Raw genomic sequence first — 21,752 nt, 5'->3', positions numbered from 1 at the left:
CATAGTTTTTGCCATCAATAAAAAAGTGTTGCAAAAACTTATACATTTGTTTCTTTTAATACATATTCATTAAGTTAAGAACCTGAGCAACTTATAAAGTAAAACTTATAAATAATTTCAAATTATTAAATCGCCTTTTAAAAGCTGATAAATATTTGAAAATTATATGGTTAGCAACGCTTTATAGATAACATAGAAAACTTGTCAAATCACTCTAAATTAGATGTGTCAAATAATGCAAATAAATTGAGAGCTTGTCGTCAATAATTGGCTGATTAGCATGAAGAGCTTCAGCAGCGTCTCGCTGGTTGTCTGCGTATCTTTTCAGCTGTCACAAACAGAGCAATGGAATTAACATATTCCGGCACATAGCACCCATAAAAATGTGCACATAAAAAATTAAAATAAAAATTAAAAGCTGCTTGCTTGCTGCTAAAAATCAAGCTACCAAGCATGGGAGCGTCAAAAGCCAAAAAGCGCGACGTCAACGTTGCTGTCGACGATGCTGTCGCCGTGTCACTGCACCCACGGCTAAAAGGTGGGGAGGTGCAGGCACTTGCTGCCACATATGAGGTGCGACACACACACACACACAGACACGCCCACTGGAGACACACACACAGACACAGCAGAGAGCGAGTAAGAGAGAGAGGATGACGACGACATCATCATAGTACCCACTTGAAATGCTTTTTAACAAAAATTCTTTTAATTTTTTGAGCTTCTTTTCTTTCGGTTCACAATTTTTTTCGTTTTCTTTTTTTTTTTTTTTTTGGCAACACAACATAGTAAAAAGAGAGCAGAAAATCCGGGAGTTTCGTTGAAAGCGCAACTGGATGCTGCCACCGATGATGTTGCTTGTATATTTGCGCAACCCTCACTGAAAATGAAATCTTCCTAGAAGACGACAACGACAACGATGACGACGACGACGACGACGACAACGCCGCATTGTTGATGAACATGAACAAGCGGCACGCTAACAAGTTGCCACCCAATTCCCTCCTCCCAAGCATCTCCTCTTGTAGCATCAGTCTCCCTCTCTCACTCCCTCTCTTTCTCTCTCTCTCTGTCGCCCTGTCAAACAGGCCTCTGCCTTGATGCACCTTTCAGCGTTGGCGTTGTTACGTGGGCGCTCTGACATTGTTGTTGTTCTTGTTCTTGCTGCTGTCGTTGCTGCTACAACGGATGCACATGCCACACGCCCTCCACCCTCCACCCATCTTTGCCCCAATCCTTTAGCTGTGGCACCTAGAGAAATTATGATGTTTGAGTTGTTTCTCGTTTACTGCCTGCGCTCATTTTAATTTCCATTTCTATGTTTTTTGTGAGTCGTTTTTTGGCCTTCGAAAATTACAACAAACAACTGCAACTGCAGACCAAGGAAGGGGTTGGGGTCTTGCATTGGGAAAGTAAAAAGTAAAACAAGAAAAAACGGATTAAACAGTTAGGAAAAATAGAAAAATTCAAGTGCATTTTTCACTTCACTTTACGGTGCATTCACATTTCCGTTGCATTGCATTCGACGCGAATCGTATCCCCCAAAAAGCTCGCTTTATTTTTTGTCGTCTGAGCTGGAGCTGGAGCTGACGCTGAGCTCTCTAGCTCTCAGATCTGTCCGGAGAATGGGGGGCAAGCGACTGCTTTGTTGTGCAAACTTCCCTTTGGAATGGTATTTTGTACCTATGCATTGTCATTTGGGGCTTTTTTTTTTGAGTTGGTGGGGTCAGTCTGCAATCTGCGCGTTGCACGTTGCACGCTTTACGTTGCATGCTGCAAGAGTTGCACATTTAGCAGCCTGGCCGCAAAAAAAATCATTTTTTTGTGTGTGTTTGTTGTTGTTTAATTTTTTATAAAATCGCCATGAAAAGTGCATTTCCCTAGCGTTGTTCGCTTTCCTTTTATTTGTTTTTTTGGCATTTTTATTTATTTTAATTTGTTAATTAGTCAGCCCCGTCTCCACTTGAGGCATGCAACTGCAAATGCGACAAGGGTTGCAACGGCTTTAAAAGCAAATTGCAAATTAGACAAATTGAAAATCGCAGCTGCTTGGTTATTGGCTCCTCTTTGATCTCCAAACGAACATAGAACATTAAAAACTATGCAGTCCACGCAATCAGAAACGCGAAACTATTTAAAATCTAATTTGCATTTGCAAGTTTCAGCAAAACTGCAGGCAAAACTCGACGCATAATCACAAAATTTGTCATGAAAACTTTCGACAGACGGAAAAAACTTGTCGTAGATTCTCGTTGTTGTTTTTGTTGTTGTCTATGCAAAAATTAGGCAAAAATCAAGAGCAAGCTGAAGGCGGAAGCGGCTTGAGCAAACAAATCCCCCAAGTTAGTGTGTCTTATTTATGCTTGGCATGATGCATGTCGATTTTCTTTCAGCACTTTTGCCATGCGACTTATGCATTTATTACTGCCATATTCTCCCACACTCCTCGACCTCCTCGAAAAGGGGATCTAAAACTTTTTAATTACCCTCATCAGCGAAATGCAATGTGCACTCTGGGCAAAGAGGCTGAGAGGCTGAGAGAGTTCGCTTTGTGGCTGAATTTGTGGCACAGAGAAAAAAGTTGGCTGGCATGAATTTGTGAGCGAGTTTTGTTTATTTTATGATAATTGCATTTAAGAACTATCATATGGCACAGCTAAGTGCATGTTTAATTAATATTAATGCTATTTATTGGCCAACAAACGAGCTGAGTTGGAGTTCAACGACTTGCACCTTGAGCCTTGCCTTGCACTTCCTGTTTCTACTTCTGTTTCTGTTTCCTGTGGCAACCTTAGGGATGCGGCTTCCACGAAGTATTCGTACTTCACGGGAGCTCAAATGTGGTGTGTGTGTGTGGCAAACGTTGCGTGGCAAGACAAACTTGTTATCTGTTTGTTGGCATCTAAGTGTGTCACTGTGCAACAAACGGAAAGCGAAACTCAATGCAACCAGATGATGGATATCTCAAGTGCTAAAGTGTGAAAAGCGAAAACTCATTGCAAACAACAAGGCAAACAGCTGGACAGAGAGTGTTGCAACTTGCAAGCTGCTGTTGGTGCTTCTACCACAAAATGAGTCGATCTTATCTGTAATTGCTTTTTCCAAAAGCAACCAAATCCGCTTTCTTAAGGAGGCTGTCATCACTGCTTCACTCGCAGTCTCAGTCTCAGCCTCAGTCTCACTTTAAGGAAATGACCCAAATTAGTCGCTGAGTTGAGGCGAAAAACTTTGTGCATTAGCATGTGCCGCATGCGGCATGCAGCATGCACCAAGGATGTTAGATGCCACTAGTCTGCCACTTTGTCTTTAGTTTTGTGGCAAACTTCAAGAAATCGACATTTACTTAACTTCCATATAAATTTTTCTTTCTTTTTTTTTGTCTATGTGCAACTCAAGAAATCACGTAGCTGCCACACCCTCGCTGCCAGGTGTGTGTGTGTGTGTGTAAGTGCAGCATATTTTGCTCGCACATGTTATCTGCAAACATATCTGACACACACACACAAAGACTATCGCACACACGCGTTCCTCTCTGTCAAACACAAACATGAGAAGTTGAATTTGTACTTCCGCTTCTTCAGTTGCCCCGCGGCTAGAAAATCAGTTTTTCATTTTTCTATCCCTTAGTTCATATTTTTTTTGTTTTTGTTTTTGTTTTTGTCTCTCTGTTGATTTGTCGCACGAGTTGAATTCATGATTATTCCCTGCCAACGAGCCATAAACATGTGTTAATTTTCTTCTTTTTTCTGCAGAAAGCGAAAAAAAAATTAGTATTCAAACTCACATTGAAGTGGCGCATTAATTATGCGTAAATGAGCTTAATGCATCAATTAATCAAATCAAAGCCCACTCGCTGCAACTGCAAATGCACATGCAACGGTCTCAGTTAGTGCCTCCGCCTCCTTCTTCATATTTCCCCTCACTTCGGCGTCGACAAATGCAGTTTCGCCGTTGCCTTTGTAGTGTCACACAAAAGCGCGAACTCGCTGCTCGTAAAAACTCTCACTCTGCACAGCCAGTTGGTCATTTTATGGCCGCCTTTGCTGGTGTGAGTGAGCGGCATCCCTTCTAACGCAGCGACTGGACTTTAGCTAACAGAGGTTATTTGCCTGACATGTAGATGGCGCTGTCCCTCGCACGCTAGCGTTCGTTTTCAGAAGCTACCAAGTAGGTTCTTGTCTTGGCTAAACGAAATGTGCTCCACATGCAAAGAAAATGTAGCGAGAGTTGTGTTCCACGCTTATTGAACGAAAGGTTTGTAACTGATTCATAGCCCATACAAATTGGATTTCAATTAAACTGTATTTGTACAATCTGACTTCGCTATAGAAAATACTATAAAAACATTTTTTATTTTCAATAAAATGAGTTTGAATTAAACATTTTTTGAAAGAAAATTTGATTTATTTCAAATTCAATTTCATTTTGGGTCTATTTTTCAATGTCCCCATAAGTCTTATTGTTCGTATAAACTGACTTATAACGACAATTTAATTTCTTCAATGTCACAATATTTATAATGTAATTTATCTATCATAAAATAAATATTTCCCATTTAATAAAATGCCTACATACAAATTTGGGGTAATTTAGCGTAACACAAATTTTAATTGAAATTGCGGTTGACTATATTTATAATATAATACAATAATTATTACATAAGAAATCTATACAATATATTTCTTCTTTATTCTTATTTTTGTTTCTACAAAAACAAAAATGCATTATTGCAATTTTTATCTAAATTTCATTCATTACCTTTACGTTACTCTGACTGTATTCAATTTTTTAAGATACACAAACCCAATGACGTATTAGTCATAAGACCAGTGGACATTATGGAGACAACAGCTGCTTTGCCCCATCAAAATAAACTTTGTGCGAGTGTGTGAGAGTGTGTGTGCGGCGGTGATGCTGAAAGTTGGTAATAGAGCTATGCAAACAGTTAAGTCCTTGAGCCAACTGTCATAACGTAAAGCTAGAGTCACACTGAACAGAAATAACATCATCAACAACAACAACAACATCAACAACAACAACAACAACAACAACAACAACAGAAACAAGCGCAGTTTGTGGATGTTGATGATGACCTTGAGCGGCAGGTCCTTCTACTTTATGGATGTCCATCTCACAACACAAACTAAGCACATTCATATGCATAACGCGGTGTGCCGTTGACCATAACTAATGGCATTGATGCTTATGCCTAGGTGCCTATCAAGTTTCACAAACGCACGCAACTCTCACTGACCCACACGCACACTACAAATACACACACGCACACACACGCACACACACAAACACACCAATATCCTTTGATACGGTTCAACGTGCGCTGCTGTTTAAGGTTTAATTAGCTGTAACCGACTAATAGTGTGCGCATAAGCGACACACGCATTAAAGCTACGTTGTGGCCACTAAAATTAGTAATTAAATTTATAGCTCTGTCTGGTTTATATGTAAATCCAAGACACACAAGCACACACACAATCAAATATTCACACATCATTCATTCCCATACATTTCATCCATAATAAAAGGCATTCCCTCAGTGGCGCACAAATGTATGCTAGCATTAAATTCACTGCTTTGCGTGTGGAACGTGTCTGTGGAACGCAAGTCATGCGCCGGCAACCAAATTCCGGTGGTTAGCATGATTTGGCCTTAAGGGCAAAATAAACCGCATTCTAAGTTCAAGCTTTTGTTGAATATTTCGACTAATAGACAAACGCTTTGTGGCTGCTGGCAGACAAGTAATGAAAATCTCAATAGAAACTCTGCAAGTCAATAGCAGTAAAAGAAAGTGTAATATGTAGAAGAACAAAAAAAAGGAAAATATATATTATTTAACATACATTTAACATGTATTCTACAACTTATACATACAATTGTAAGACAATAATATTAAATTCAGTATGGTTTTTTTAAGACCATAAGGAAGATGTAAAATGGTCGTAAAAAATTCAGTAGTTGTAGTATTTTAGTCTTTAGTGGTTGTAGTATTTAGAATTTTTGAAGTAAATTTAATGCGAAGAACATTCAATTAAAAGTAGCTTTATTGAGATCATAAGCAATTTCCAGGAAAAGGAATAAAAGTCGTAAAAAAAATTGGTAGGTTGCCTCGCCTTTTTTCGAGTTTTATGATATTTAAGAACAATAATAAATGTGTACCACATTTTACGACTATCATCATCACTAAAAACGAAATTTGAAAGGGTTCTTTAGAAACAAAAGTCAGCTAGTTTAAACTGTACAATAATAACTTGTTAAAAAACCAAAAAAAAGAGTTAAGGAAATTGCAATAGGAGATGAAATGTCAAGTCTCTTAAAATATGTAACCCGGGGGTTACATCAAAGCGAAACTTGATTACTTCTTCGTGTGCAGACCGGCACTATGGAAACAATATTTCCCGGATATCTGGGTCGTGCTCACATTGCTAATTACTTTCAGAGAGGAGCAATAGGCAAATTTCATTAGTGATTACTGGAAGTCGGCTTGAGTGCGCAACAGCATCAACAAGCACCTTGCAATGGAGTAGAGTGTATATATAGTAAGTAGTCAGTAGTAACTGCTTTGCCTTTTTATATGTACTAATGCCATTAACGTGGCACGTTCTACGTATACGTTCATGGCCAAGGACTCGAGTCGAGTCGGTTAATGTTGCTTCAGCTTCTGCTGCTGTTTGTTGTATGTCCCTTGCACACATGTGCTTCATATGTTGCATCGTATTCTAAATCTAATAAATATATTACTAAGCGAGCCCGTCGTCTGCTCGGTTTTATATTTTAACATCCATGCATATATCAAATGGTCTTGCAACTACGACCCGCAATGTGCGCCTATTACTTGTATTGTGGCTATAAATGTCCAGACCCGCACGTATACGACTACTCTGCGTATACGTAATTTGTAGATGTGTGCTCAGGGAGAGTTACATACTTCCCTATGGCCACTAAACTGCTGTAAAACTGAGATTCCCAACATTATTCAACACAGTTGCTTTAAAGGGTTTTTCATTTGTACTTTTGAAGCTACTGTATAACTTTCTTTTTTTATCAGAGTGGGCAACAACATTTTAATTTCTTAACACAACGAAAACAAAAAGGCTTAGCTTTTAAGCATGTCGTACATTAAATTAGCTATGCCAATTAAATCAAGAACAGCTGCTGGGCTAAACCACAATTAAAAATAAATTATCAAAAGCCCAAACGTGGGAGTCTAGACAAATATGGAAAATTCGAATATACCCAGTTTGCTAAAGCAAGCAATAGAAAACAAGTTTTAATTGAAATCTTTTCAAGTAAAAAACGAGAGAAAAGATTGCAGCAAAGCTCTGCAAAATTTTACAGTGAAATGAAGTGGACTATAGACTCATTCAAGCTCAACTTTCTGTTCACTTGTTTCCCAAACGAGGGTATCTGCAAGTCAATAAAAAACTCATCTTGTAATTACCAAAGTTATGTTGTTAACACAATATCCGCAATTAAGTACAGCACGTGCAGACATCTGGCCAAAAACATCTGTTTGACGGCATTAAATACGTTGTCCTTCTTTCCAAAATGAATTCAATTTGAGTGCGTTGACAGATTTTCTGTGTATGTGTGTGTGGACGTTTACTTGTGTGTGTAAAATTCTGTCGAGTGCACATAAAGCTCAAATCTGTCAATCTGCGCAGCAAGGTATGTAATGGTCATCGAAATAAAATTGATTTATGCACACATCATCGACTGCGAAAAACATTCATAAATTATGGGGATTGCTGTTGAAAGCGGACTCGCCTCGTTTAAGCATATAATTGCCATAAAAAATGCGTTTGATTTATGCGAGGAATGGAGTAGCAGACTCGGAGTTCATTGTCAGGTGAATAGCAGAGGTTAAAGAACACACAGAGCGAAGCACAAACTACTTAGTGAAAAGATTTTGTGAAATGTTTGAACGACCTTGGCACGTTGACTTGCACCTCGAGCATATCAGGCTTTGTCAGCTTGAAAAGGAAGGAGCAGAAGTCTGGCTGGCTGCCTGGCTGCTGACTGCCTGTATATGTAAGTCTCAAAGATGTATTTATTTATTTGGACTGAGAGAGTAGAACATGGCCAAGAGGCAAAACTAATTAAAATACAAAATGAAACACCGTTGGAGGGTGTGAGATATAATAATATTATTATATACTACACACACATGAAACATCAATTCATAATAGCATAAACTAATATCAGCACCCACGCACACTATGGTAATACATGTATCAGAAACTATGGAAATTCATAATTAAGCTCGGACATGGCTCTCGACATAGATTGATTGTCTCGGACCGCATAATGAAAGTGTTTCGCAACTGCTAACATGTGAATTATTTAGTTGAACAGGTAAAAACATTAATCGGTCGATGTGCAAAGTAAAAGTCAGTGAGAAAATGTCTAAATATATCATTTGTCCAAGTGACAAAGACATTACACATAACTCACATTACACAGAAATCTCGATACATTCAATTCAATTCCAGGAATAGCAGCTCAATAAAGGGCAAAAGTAACGCACAAATCATGCAAATCGAAAATTACACAGCTTCAAAAGGGCAGCAAAGGATTTGCGTACTTTAAATTGAACTAATAATGCGAAAATGAAGCATTATTCAATGGTTATTCAAAAGCTCTTTTAATGCCCAACAGCAACAGCAGAAAAGCAAATTAAACACACACAATTGAAAAGTTACCTCAAGCATTACACATGCTACAAATCATGTTCTGTTATTATTAAATGCCATAATGAAGGGATTACACAAGCTGAACAATTGCGCTTTTGCAGCAAAATGTTCTTTGCACGCTCAACTGACGCGTTGACCAAAGCGTAACTCAAAATCTGTATCGATTTCATGGATTTTGAAAGTTTACAAGAAATTAATTAAGCGCAAGCGAAAGGCTCGCAAAGAGATCCCATCTAAATATTTAACTTGCGCATCAAAATGTATCTCATTAATGTACTTCACTTTAAGCCCATTCAATTAAGCCGCCATTGCGGCTGAGTAACCAAATAAATAACTTACCTTCAGGCATACAACAAAAAAAGAAGAAAAAAATTACGTATACGTAAGCCAAGGAGAAAAAGAGATACACACGAATACAAAGCCAACATAATATATATATGTATATATATATAAGTGTGTGTGTTTAAAATTTCGCCAAGTTCACAGTCGCTATGTCATCCCAAGTCAGAGGTTGTCGAGTTGAGGCTGTTAACGCTGTTGCAGAACGTTTAATATTTGTATGGGAATGGGCGCGGAGGGCAAACAAAAAAGAGAGAAAAAAAACGAGAAAAACTGTCGAGCCTCTCAAAGTGCCCACTCCAAAAGTGTATCTCAAACACGAGGCACTTGTCGCTTGGGTACGCAAACAGAAAGGAAAACAATTCACAGTGCCAAATCACTTGGGAAATACAATTGAAAGTGAACATAATTTTTTATTCTTTTGCAAACGAAAAATGAAATAAATATGTGCAGACACACACAAAGGAAGGTAACGAAAACGAAATGAATGGGCCAAAAAAGGATTATATTAGCAACTTTTTGAGAATGTCACGAAATACTTGATAAATACTTTGATGCAAGCCAAAAGTGAAGCCGTTAAACTGGAAAATTTATATAATATTCTTCACCTGAAGCACATTTATTTATATATTAATAGCACCAATAAATATGCAACAAAGAGATGGCATTTTGCTTTTTGTTGTTAGCTAAAGTAAATGCCCAGTGCATTTAATTAACTTTCTACCGCACAGCGGGAGATGTTTTCTAGAATCAAATCAACTTTGTCTGGAAAATTAAAGTGACACTTTCAAAAGTCGACCGGTTAGCCACTTGTCCAATTTAGTTCGTTCAAAACTAAATCCAATTGGTCAGAAGTTTTTCGTCAACCAATTGAAAGTATTTCAATTAAATACTTTATTTCATGCTGTGAAAGATTGACCAACAATTGACAGCAGCATTCTTGCTTTCAATATTTCCATTTGATTATTTTGCAATAGAACATTTTTGCCAAAAAGCTTTTTCTTAAGCTATGGCTACACAGTGAAAGCTGTAACAACAAACAATTCCCTGCAGCGAATAAATTTATTGTTCCCTTGGTTTCTCACTGGGCTTATCGAACAGAGTACACACGCCAACAGCTAGCGGAGAGCACTTTTACTTAAAGAGAAAAAATTCCTCAGACTCGGTTGGAATACTTGAAGTTATGAGTCAAGAGGGTAACATCTTTTTATGTGCTCCCCAATGCCACAAACAAGAAGTTCGTTTCGTTCTTGCCTTGATCCCTTTTAGGTCACACTCACTGTACTTCATACATAATAATGTGCAGCTTGCAGCATTGAGTTATTGCAACCCCTTGTGGTCGAGTATGCATTTTAATTATGGCTTACATTTGAATTTTTGCAGACAAAACAAAAAAAAAAAAAAGTATAAAGTCGAAATCAAAGAAACCAACATTTGATTGCAGGCATCTGCTGTCATCTGCATTTCAATTGGAAAAGCCGAGACAAAAAAAAGGGAAGAAATGAAAGAAAATTCCAATGCGTACTCCACCCTACATATTAATCATTCCATTGCAAATAAATTTCCGGCTGCATTGCGATAGGCAAATTAAATTGAGTTCACAGCACGAGACAAAGTATTAGGTATCGAAAATACTCGAACGTGCCTGTATTAAGCTTAGCCCAACAACTGTATTTACCTGTTGTCGAAATGGTACTTAAACACACACACACACACAAGTAATACAAGCGAATCGCTAGTGACAACAATAAATCACGCTTTTCATTCCCAATGAAAAACGGCAAGAAAAAAGAGAATGTCAGAGGAGAAAAAAGCAAACAAGAAATTGTTACAAAAGCAAAAACGAACACAAAGGGAAGTCAAACATCACATTCCATCTGCCCCTCCCTCCACTAAATGGAATTCAGCAAGCTTTAAATGACAGACAAATTAGGCTCAAGAACGAAGAAGTGTGTTGAAAATGAAATTTAAGTCAAGCTGTGTCAATTGGAAGCCAAATAACAACTGAAAATAAATCAAATCACTGACAGCAAGAGAAATAATTTCCTCATTTCTGTGTGTATTTCTTTTGCAAAACTAATAAAAATAAAAGTATTTATAAGCTGTGACCTTTAGAATTTGACCAAACAGATTTCATGAACATGAAGAGGTTTCATTTTATCAAAAGTTTAAATGCCACGTTTACTTTAAATCCAAACTAAGTTGGTAAAATACTCTACAAAAAATGAGAAATATTATAAATATGCAAACGTGTATAAACTGCTGTAAATATAGAATATATGCAAGTCTCTCACTCCCCATTTAAAGAGCTTATATACTCATCCATATTGAGTCTGCTGCAAGTGCAATTGAAGCTCTCGGTATTGTTATATTGCTAGAGCTCTTGTTTTTATTAAGTTTCTCTCACGCCGAAATCCTACCATACACAACATATCCGCAGCATATTCTTAATATTTACAAGAGAGCGAGAGAGAGAGATAGAGAGAGAGACAACATTTCAGAAAACACTTTTCCACATGCAAAAGCACATCTGCTTCAAGGATATTAAGCATACGCAGTGTTGCACTCACTGGTGAACACTTGCGCAACTTGAGCGCGAGGCCAATTAAGTTGATTGTGTTACGAGCCGACTCCCACGCCGTAAACACAACAACCTGTTTTATTATACTTGTACACACATGCAAAATGGTTAAGCTCTTACCAAACTTGCTAAAGATTGATCAGTTCAACAAGAAAGAAAATGAAATAACAAACAACCCTTTTAGCATGTTACCTGCTATCTATCTATACATAGCATCGATATGGATACTTGGCATGTTTGCGCTGTCACAAAAGAAGTAAATTCAATTGAGGAAAAGAAACCTCAATAAGATGCTTTATGTCAGCTATTGTTGTCGATTTAAAATACAATTTGTAATGCTGGACAACAATGCATGTGTGTGTGTGTGTGCTGGCAATCGATGTGTGAGGACATGAAAGAATAAATGAAGAGTGGAAACTGAAAGTATGCGAAATAGTCACATGCACACAAAGAGATTGCAATAGAAGTTTCGCTTATTGTTGGCTCAAAGCTTTTACGAGAATGCAGAGATTACTTGCCTCGCTATGCAAATGATGTGATCAGATAAAGACTTAATGCTCGCACACTTTACTCAATATTGTTACAACTTTTTAAACATCCACATTGCAAACTTTGCAATTGCCATTGACAATTGTTGTGCCGCCTCGACGATAGACTTGTGTTGGACCATTATAGCCAGGGCGATCCAGAATCACATTGCCACCACCAAAGCTGCGATATTCTTGGCCATTCACATAAACAGCTTCGCCATCCGGCTTATCACCTTTATATTAAAGCAAAAACATTAAAGACTGGAGACTGGTCAATTCAAGTAAGACTTTAACTTACAATTTAAACACCTGCCATTCACAATAACAACGCCGGGATAAGCTGCGAAATTAGAGCAAGAATATAGAGTATAATTAGCGCAAATCAAACCGCAAGTCAATTAAGTCGAACCGCTGATCAAAACTGGCAGCAATCCCAATATTAAAAGCAATGCACACGTCAAACACTTCATCTTAGCTGCCGACAACTGGCCACTTTATAATGCCCATATAGTTTATATATGAAATGCAAATACCAAATCAATTTGCATAATGTGTGTATTAGTGTTAAATCTTATCGCTAACGGTTCAATGAGATGACAGTAAAAATGCAACGACTGTTGAATGCGCTGCCAACATTTGATTCAACGCAACTGGCTTCACTTTGTTGATATGCTCGAAGAGTTTTAAAGGGTGCTTGGAGAGAAAAGCAATTACAAATTGATGGAGATTTATGACATAGCTTAGAAGCGCACACCCACAAAAAAAAGCATTTCGTAACAAAACCAAATTAAAATGAAGATTACAATTTACATAATTGCTATTCAACTTATGGCGAACAAACTCAGAGAATTGTAGTGGAACATGAATGATAATAGTATGGATTCCAGAGAAGTTGGCTTTTCCCATCGTCGCCCATCGTGTGAGTCGTGACTGTCGAGTGGCAGACATCAAATCGATGTACACTTCTCAGTTGGAGCACAAATCAAATGCTGGTTTTGTAATTGCTAGAACGTCAGTGTTCTCGTAGCACGTCACTTACGATTAAGACTGGGCATTTCCCCGCTTTTGATTAATACATGCATCTCTCTCGTTCTCTCTCTGTCTATTTGTGAGTACTCGCTAGTATAGACAGACCTTCATACTAGATCTGAGTGCATAATATCGATAAGGCGTTGCTTTGGTAAATCACACAATTCGCTTACGTTTGCCGTATAAAAGTAGACGTTAGCTTTTTCAGTCGCCCAGACTTGTTTGGCATCTCAACTCAATCACAACAACAGCAAACGCTACAACGATAGTAAAATGGGAAATTTTTCATTGGCTTTTGCGGTTTTAATGCTGAGCACATTGGCAATCTCGCAGGCGGCTGTCTACATTGGTGGCGGATGTTATGACTGTAAGTTCAACATTCAATGCAAAAATAATCAACCGAAAATATAACTAACGGCACTTGCAGGTAATCCACCCGGTGGTCAAGCGCCTGGCGTTTACTCAGCCAACGGCGGAGGCGGTGGCAGAGGAGGTGGTGGTAACGGTGGCGGACGTCCGGTTTACTCTGGCAACTTTGGACCAAATGGCTACAATGGAGGTGGCGGCGGTCGCGGTGGTGGCGGTGGCTTTGGAGGCGGTGGCAATGGCGGTGGCTACGGAGGTGGCGGCGGTGGTGGCTACGATGATGGCGGTCTGACGCAAATCATAAGCGGTTAAGCGGCCATTAAACAATAATGCAACAGACATGATTATCAGGTCGCATTCGGTCTGCATTGCAATAGATTGCGTATACGCCGTGTTGTGCTCGAACTTTTACAATTAAAACAGAAAACAGCAAAAATTTATAAAATGGCTTCCGTGACGTTCATCGCTCATCAGCAAAAAGAATAAAATACTGGCAAAGTTTGTTGAATAAACAAATAAACTAAACTGACTGTGTGATGCCACACAGAAGCAGCTATAGCTATAGCTATACATACGTACATAATTGTGGTTTCCATAGTAATCGTGCAGCTATAAAATAATTTTAACTCATTTTCATTGCTTTTGTGTGTGCGCGATTTATGTAAGCAGCAGACGGGAATTTCTACATATACCATAATATATTGTGTTTGCCATAATTCGCAGAATGCAACCTTACAATTGCGCAGTGTAAATTATGTAAATTATTCGTAGGCGTAAAATAAGCGAATAATACGTCAAAATGAGTGGCGTTAATTAATAGCATTAATTTGGCTTTCATTAGCTTAGTTCACCTGTTAGAAACCGAAGAGAAACTTTAAGCACTCTATTATTTTTTACATTATAACAATTAAAACTGTTCTTTGCTTCGAAGAATAAAAAAAAGTTATGTATATTTTCTTTACTTCTTATTGTAGTAAAAACTTGTTGAAGGTAAAATTCTTAGTATTCACTTTATGTAGAGAGTGAGAGGAACACATTCTAAACATAGATGTATTCTTTGCTGCTATCAATTTAAAGCTCTCCTACTGTGTGCAGATGCTTGCATTTAATTCGTCATAACATAAGTATTATGATGTTTATTGTTTTGAATAGACGCCAATTTGTCTACTTCAAAAGTACTTTAAAATATCAAATTTATCCAAGATATGCTCGAAATTTTATTTCAACTTTCTATATACTTTCTATATACTTTCTATATACCATATTCGATTTATCTTTTTAAAAGTGTATTTCAACTGGATCTATGTAAAGGTTGCATTTAATTTTACCAACTCAATTTAATGAATGAAATGCACAAAATTTAATAGGAACTGAAAAGAAAAATTTATAGTACTAAACTATTTTTTATAGGTGCATTTTATTGGAACGTTTTATTGTAGCAAAAACTTGATACATTGCTGAAGATAAAATTCTCAGTATTCACTTTATGAAGAGAGGGGAAAATATTCTAATCTTAGATATAGTCTTTTTTTGCTATCAATTTCAAGCTCGCCTACTGTGTGCAGGTGCTTGCATTTAATTTGCCATATTTATAAAACAAGAATAATAATAATCTGTGCTGTTATAGACGCAGATTTGTCTATTTTTAAAGTACTTTTATATATAAGATCCAAAAAATGCTCGAAAATGTATTTTAACTTTGTATATGGGTAATTCTCTGGTAAATGTCGCGTGCGAACAGTTTTACAGTGTCAAAAAAGAACATAAACTAAAACAATTTTAAAATTAAGTGAAGGTTTTTCTTAAAGCTTTGGATTAGCACTATTTTTAGAGCTAAGATTGATTTTAGTAACTTATTCTGTTTTACGATAAAATATATAAATTCGTTCTTTTTTGGTTTGCGTACGAATTTGTTAATTTTTGCAATTATCAGAACAGCAAACAAAACAGAATAAAAATTCCAAAACCATTCTTAGCTCTAATTAAAGTACTAATCTAGAGCTATAAAAATAACCTTTACTTATTTTTAAAATTGTTTCAGAATATGTTTTTTTTTGTAACTGAAAAGCTGGTCGCACGCGACATCCCTCAGAGAATTACCCATATACATTTCATAAACAAAATATTCGATTTATCTTCAAAGTACTTCAAAGTTTATTTCAAAAGTTGTTTTTAATTTGGCCAATTCAAAATGATCCAGGAAACTCACAAAACTTAACAAAATAATCGATTTATCCTTCTTAAAAGTCTACTATAAAAGTTATATGTAATTGGACCAATTTAAATTGATTAAAAAAATGCTGAACATTTATTCAAAATTAAAAAACAAAATAATCGATTTATCTCCCTTAAAAGTTTATTTCAACGGCATCTATCTAAAAGTTGGACTTAATTTGACCAATTCAAATTAATCCAAGAAATCCACAAAACTTATTTAAACTATGTATAAAATATTCATAAACTTAATATTCAATTTATATTCCTCAAAAGTTTATTTGAACAAGATCTGTTTAAAAGTTGTATTTAATTTGTCAAATGCATGTCTGTCACAGCAAATCCTGTAGAAATTAATCATGCAAAGGCTCCAGCTCGAATTTTGCATTTAATAATTGATTTTAACACAGCTGCAAATTGAAAACGTTCAAGTAAATGTAAATGGCTTAATTTACTTTCCTAAACAATATTTGCCAGTTGTGTCTCATAATCATTACAAAATGCAATTAATCATTCAACCAATTGATTACGTAACTTAAAACAAATGATGTAAACGATGTTCGAGTAATCCAATTATTGACTAAAGGTAATTCTGAAGCTTCAGCTCAAGCATATTTATTTATAGTGTGTTTATTTAAAGCTGAAATCAGTAGTGACCCCTGATAATCGTATTATGAAAACCCCTTTTACGTTTGATGAAAATCCAATTAGCCGTCGTTAATGAAGTAGTTAAAATAGCCAAACGAAACCGGGGTGAATGAACGACAAATAAATCGCATAATTAAGCTTGCCAAATTGAACGCAAGGAAAGGTAATCAAAGAAAATGTTGAAGAGCCATTTACAAATAGCAAAAGTAAATATTTCATAAAGTACGCTCAACATTGAAGAGCTTAAGTGTTGCAGGGATTTAAAACTCAAACAATCAAAAGGACCAACAATCAATTTGAAATTTCAATCCAATAAAATCGAATACAAGCGAGAAAGATTGATAATTGCCGAAAGAGATGAAAGAGTACAATTTTCATTTATGGCTTCAATTTAATATTCAATAACGCAGATGGCAGTTGGCAAGCACAATGTCTGCCTACAGATATGAAGGTGTTATTTTGCAGATTTCATATTTGTAACTACGCAATGCGAAGCAAACATTTATTGCAAAACCGACACTTTTAATATGCCCTAATTTACATGAATTTTTTTTGCTACATATTTGCCTCTTAAAATTGTTTCAGAACTACTCGTGTAACGCTACTCGTATTATTACTTTCTCTTGCTATTGTCCACTCCCTCCGTATCCCTGGGCAACATGTTGCATGCACGTGGCTGCGTCTTCAGTCCTTCCAACTGTCATTTGCCATTTGCTTTTGCTTTTGACTTTGACTTTGCTTTGCCGTGGCTTTTTCGCCTTGTGTCTTTGCGTGCAGATGACAGCAAGTAATTTGATTTTAGCTGTGCGCGAATAAAAACAACAACATGTTTTATTTGCCCAGCAGCTGTAGACGACCAGTCACTTCAGCAATACATAGATCGAACATTAAATGTCGCTGTTTGCCGCTGCTGACCAGCTCGCTTAATTAATTACAAATTTTATCGCTTACGCGTTTGTGGATAAATCACAAGTTTGTGCTAGTTTTCAGCTAAGCAAATCGCCTGAAGACTCCTCTGCAAAAAAACACGTTCGAACTTTCCACTTGACTCGGATGGCAACAACGATGCAGCTCGCCCCAAGGACTAGCCTTTGACATTGCAAAGAGGAAGAGTGCAATGTATAAGCTATGAGCGTTAACTTGCATTACGACCAACAGAGCGAAATTAATATCGATCCCCATTGAAAGGCAACAATATATAGAGTAAAAAACAGAGAGAGAAAAAAACAAGAAAATATTGCAACAATTTTAGTTTGGTGTAACTTTAGAAGTACTTAAATTGCATTCTCCGTTAACAAAATTATAAGTTTTCTTTCCAGGAAACTAAATATCATACAGAACCAAAAAAAAAACACCGATATGAATATGTTTTGTTGGCAGCTACTAAAGTTGTTGATGTTATTGACGTTATATTGGCAGGAGTCGCCGCCATAGTTACACAGGTTGTTTGCCTACTCAAAACTTTCTCCACTGACTTGCCAAATGGACTGTCAAAAGAACGCAAAGGCAAACATATCTGCCACCATCCATTTAAAAGATAAATATCTGGAAAAATAGTCTGGCAAACAAAGTTTCAGAGCACGTGCTGGGTGAGTTCATTGCGTGACGGATTTACCTTATCGGTGTAGACAGAAGACACAAAGGCCCATTCAATCAATTTAGCATATTACGTATACAACAGATGGTCGCGCATCAGATAGTTATTGAACTTTTCTTTAAGTAGTCGTCGGATGGGAGATAAAGACGTGTCGCATAACTGAAGTGAAATTTATTTGAAATACACAAATGTTTCACACAAATAATATTGTACACATATACACATTCACATACATCAACTTAAGTGTTTATATATAGTATTGGAGATTTTTTTGTTAAGACTAACAAGTGCCGCTGTCCGACCCAGTTTACCCACCCCAAGAGAATCACATGCCCATGTTTTATGTTTTTTTGTTTTGCAAGCGAATCGCTCAATGCTATGCATTTTCAATTGGACAACCTACACCACCACACTTAAACACACACACACACAGAGAGACACACACGCACACAACCACAGAGCGGAGAATCTACGGTCCGGCGAGGTGCCGCAGAAAACGCAACATCAGTACTAGAGCCATGGGATAAAAACTGCTCGATATCCAGGCGATGCGTGTCGAATGCGCACAGATGTCCTCCAGGTGGCGGCAATTGCTGAAGTGCTTCTCATCCGACAGCATTTTGGCGGTTTCGCGTGCAAATTCGGCCGAATGCTTGTAGCACTTATAACGCGCACTATTGTAGATGCAATTCTCGTACGCGTAACGTGCACTGCAACAGAAAGTGGCAAGCGACAACAATTACTCTCGGCTTGACTTTTCAATTCCCCTCGCAGCAGATGTTGCTTACCAACAAAACTCCATGAATTTATCGCTAACATTGCGGGTATCGTCGTGCAAATCATCCGTGAGTATGTTCTCAAAGTCAGCGGTGCAGCTAACCCAATCTGGTTGAATGTAGGCGAAACAATCCTTGTGCCGCAAATAATCTATGAAATAGAAATTATGCCAATTACACTCAAGTATTTAAAGAGGTGTAAAACAAAAATGTGTCTTTAAAAAATTCATATTCAACAGCATTTCAAACGTAAAAATCCATTTGAATATTACTTGTTCACACAATGAATATTGATGCGCACTTAATTAATTCTTACTTTGAATACCTGACCATATTTAATTATTACTGTGAATTTTTGATTTTAAATCCTTTACATTTTTCATTAACATACATCAATTATGACTACAAAGTGAAGCTATCATTAAATAATATATTAGGCGCATATTAAATAAACTATTTAATTAATGTCATTAACTTGAATGTTTTATTTTAGTGCTTTGACAACTGCTCTCACAAACACAAACAACGTGTGCGTATACATAATATTTAACTTTCATTTGTTAAAATAAAAGTTGCCAAGACTTCTCAGCTGTGCATGTTTTACATGTCCTTCCTCAGCTAAGTGAAAATGAGTGAAATTGCAGCGTGTGTGTCTGTGTGCGTTTGCTTTGAGATGCACTTTACTGAAGAACAGCAAAGAACAAACAGCTAGACCACTTAGTCTGCGCGTGCTTTACACTCTGCTGCACTTGCGAGTCTTTAAGAGCTAGACATTGATTCATCAAATGCCAGACAGCGCAATTGAATGTAATGATACTAAAAATTTCAAGAATTTAATCGTACTCCAAAAAGTATGCTACATATTTTTTGTGTGCTTCAAAAAAAAGCAATCAAATAACTGAAGCTGACCAAAAGTTTAGCAATTCCAACTTTCTTAAGGTTGCTTTAATCGAAATTAAATTTACCATAATGCTAACAACAAAAACTAGTTTAATAAAATATGCTCGAGTCTTTTCATGGCTTTGAAGTTCAAATTACATGCTAGATATTTGAGTTTGTAATTCAATCACCGCATGCAAAGGTCTATTGATATTTAATGCCATAAATTTGTATTTCAAACTTACCTCTTTGAAAATTCTCATCGGAACAGAATTTCTTTAAAAATTTACGAGCACCATCGACGTTGTTTTTAAACAAGTTTAGCTTTCGACTCTGCAGGCAACGCGCTGCATAGGCATCAAAGCATTTCATGCCCTTATTGAAAACACTATAAATAAATTTGAATAATTAGTGCTGGGGCACAAACAGAGAATATTTTTGCGAGTTCCATGTTCCATGTTATGTAAATATTTATAATTATGTTGCGCTATAACATGATGTTAAAGTGCTGCCTCGTTTATTTATTTTTTTGACCTTATATTTCGTTCTAATTAAATCGGACCTTGCGAATTTGCCACTGTAACTAACGAGGGTTTTGATTTCATTTGAATTGATGATAAATTCTTCAATTTGTAACGTGTTTTTAATTGCTGATCAAATTACACTGCACACCAGATAGATTTTCATATTTTCGAATTTACAAATTTGCCAAAAACTCAATTAAGTGCGATTGAGCAAAACAAATTTAAGAACACAAAGAAAACTCTTTAATTAGGCTTTTCCACTCTACGCGAAACCCTTTTGTAAACTTTCTTTTCTTTTTCATTTGCTATTTACAGCTCAAGTCGAATTGAGTTAAAAGGGTCCAGAAGACACATCGAGAGGGAGTCTGTGCGGTGTCTGGAGGGATAATCAATAATGTATGTGTCCGCACAGGTGCTTTATTTATAGCCATCTCTCACGCATTTCCAGGCACTTAAAACACTTTTCGAGTTGTTTTTTCTTGATGAGTGTGTGTGCGTGCGTGTCTATATATGTTTATCTGTATGGCTTTCGACACTTACATGCACTTAGCCATGATCTCCTGTTTGCTTATGACAATTTTTGTATTTTGTAAAAACTCTGTTAGATGAGATGGCAAATCCTTAAAGCATTCATCGACCATCTTCTCAGTGTTCCCGCACTGTTCGACGTGCGCCAACGGTGGCGGTGGATTCTGATGGGTTTCATTACGCGCATTAGCCATGGCAACGAACAGCACAACTAAGTACCAGAGTATCATCAGTCGGTTCGCCATGTGTATACACGATAGTTAGCTCCACGACGTTGAGAGCTCACTTGTTGCTACGCGAAGACGTTGTTTAACTAATCCGTTTTCGAGATTTCGATCCTTGCAATTCGCTTGCTGCCGTTGAACTGAGCCGGTTGCCATACAGCTCAAGGCTTTTAAGGACGCGTTAACAGCGCGCTGTTAAGTCGCTGTTAATAACAGCGCATGCGCATTGACGGCATTCGCACGTGTTGTTTGGTTTGTTTACAATACAAAAGGAAGCTGGATGGGTCCTTGAAGAAGTTTGCTTGCATAAATGATTGCTGCTGCTGCTGTCGCTGCTGCTGTGCCCATGTCAACAGTACTTAATTAACTATTATTGTAGCATAAGTTACGAGGAACCTCAAGATGCATTGTGCAAATCGAACCAAATATGTCCTCGGTCTAAAGAGAGCGTAGGTGTTTGAGTTGGCCAGATAACTCCTTTGTGGTTATTAACCACTTTGTTACACAAGCACAATGCAATCACAATTGCATCATCACCGTATGCTCCGATTCGAGATTAATTCTGCACCATTGCGAAACGAAAAACGTAGTCTCCCCTCTTCAAGGTGGACACAGATTAGATAGCAGTGTGTGGCATCCTCACATGTCCTCGTGCTACCAAATGCACGAATATGCTTCTATTGTTTCAAAGCCTGCCCACACACACACACGTCCTCATGTCAATAAGCAGTTTCGGGACATCCCCTGGCAACCAAATGAGTTACCACACACTCACTCACTCACTCATTCACACAATTCAATTGCACCGA

At 37.2% G+C, this 21,752-nt stretch overlaps 3 protein-coding genes across 3 annotated transcripts; 1 reads left to right on the top strand and 2 right to left on the bottom strand.

The window, feature by feature from the left end:
- Positions 1–12,179: 12,179 nt before the first annotated feature.
- Positions 12,180–12,674, bottom strand: LOC117575457 (bomanin-836). The gene is made up of 3 exons (XM_034259665.2): positions 12,568–12,674; positions 12,457–12,498; positions 12,180–12,391 (listed from the first exon to the last, which is right to left on the bottom strand). The coding sequence occupies exons 1-3, from the start codon at positions 12,626–12,628 to the stop codon at positions 12,219–12,221; spliced, it is 276 nt and encodes a 91-aa protein (XP_034115556.1). The 5' UTR covers positions 12,629–12,674; the 3' UTR covers positions 12,180–12,218.
- Positions 12,675–13,389: 715 nt separating this feature from the next.
- LOC117575456 (uncharacterized) lies at positions 13,390–14,495 on the top strand. Its single transcript, XM_034259663.2, has 2 exons — positions 13,390–13,554; positions 13,615–14,495. Exons 1-2 carry the CDS (start codon positions 13,461–13,463, stop codon positions 13,863–13,865), a joined length of 345 nt encoding a protein of 114 aa, XP_034115554.1. The 5' UTR covers positions 13,390–13,460; the 3' UTR covers positions 13,866–14,495.
- A 3,341-nt stretch (positions 14,496–17,836) lies between these two features.
- Positions 17,837–21,371, bottom strand: LOC117574790 (uncharacterized). The gene is made up of 4 exons (XM_034258746.2): positions 20,732–21,371; positions 19,913–20,055; positions 18,801–18,939; positions 17,837–18,722 (listed from the first exon to the last, which is right to left on the bottom strand). Exons 1-4 carry the CDS (start codon positions 20,962–20,964, stop codon positions 18,482–18,484), a joined length of 756 nt encoding a protein of 251 aa, XP_034114637.1. The 5' UTR covers positions 20,965–21,371; the 3' UTR covers positions 17,837–18,481.
- Between the last annotated feature and the right edge of the window lie 381 nt (positions 21,372–21,752).

The sequence above is a fragment of the Drosophila albomicans genome, chromosome 2R (genome assembly GCF_009650485.2).
Source record: "Drosophila albomicans strain 15112-1751.03 chromosome 2R, ASM965048v2, whole genome shotgun sequence".
In the NCBI taxonomy this organism is placed as follows: domain Eukaryota; kingdom Metazoa; phylum Arthropoda; class Insecta; order Diptera; family Drosophilidae; genus Drosophila; species Drosophila albomicans.
The sequence above is the reverse complement of the archived record's forward strand: the minus strand, read 5'-3'. Positions and strand labels throughout refer to the sequence as shown.

Excerpts from the sequence above, each read along its gene's own strand:
- LOC117575457 (XM_034259665.2), bottom strand. The coding sequence starts at position 12,628 with ATGAAGTGTTTGACGTGTGCATTGCTTTTAATATTGGGATTGCTGCCA. Across the intron at positions 12,499-12,567 it reads GCTGCCAGTTTTGATCAGCG|CTTATCCCGGCGTTGTTATT; the intron begins GTTCGACTTAAT and ends CTAATTTCGCAG. Across the intron at positions 12,392-12,456 it reads GAATGGCAGGTGTTTAAATT|GTGATAAGCCGGATGGCGAA; the intron begins GTAAGTTAAAGT and ends TTTAATATAAAG.
- LOC117575456 (XM_034259663.2), top strand. The coding sequence starts at position 13,461 with ATGGGAAATTTTTCATTGGCTTTTGCGGTTTTAATGCTGAGCACATTG. Across the intron at positions 13,555-13,614 it reads TGGTGGCGGATGTTATGACT|GTAATCCACCCGGTGGTCAA; the intron begins GTAAGTTCAACA and ends CGGCACTTGCAG.
- LOC117574790 (XM_034258746.2), bottom strand. The coding sequence starts at position 20,964 with ATGGCGAACCGACTGATGATACTCTGGTACTTAGTTGTGCTGTTCGTT. Across the intron at positions 18,940-19,912 it reads CGATGAGAATTTTCAAAGAG|ATTATTTGCGGCACAAGGAT; the intron begins GTAAGTTTGAAA and ends TCTATTTCATAG. Across the intron at positions 18,723-18,800 it reads AAATTCATGGAGTTTTGTTG|TGCACGTTACGCGTACGAGA; the intron begins GTAAGCAACATC and ends TTTCTGTTGCAG.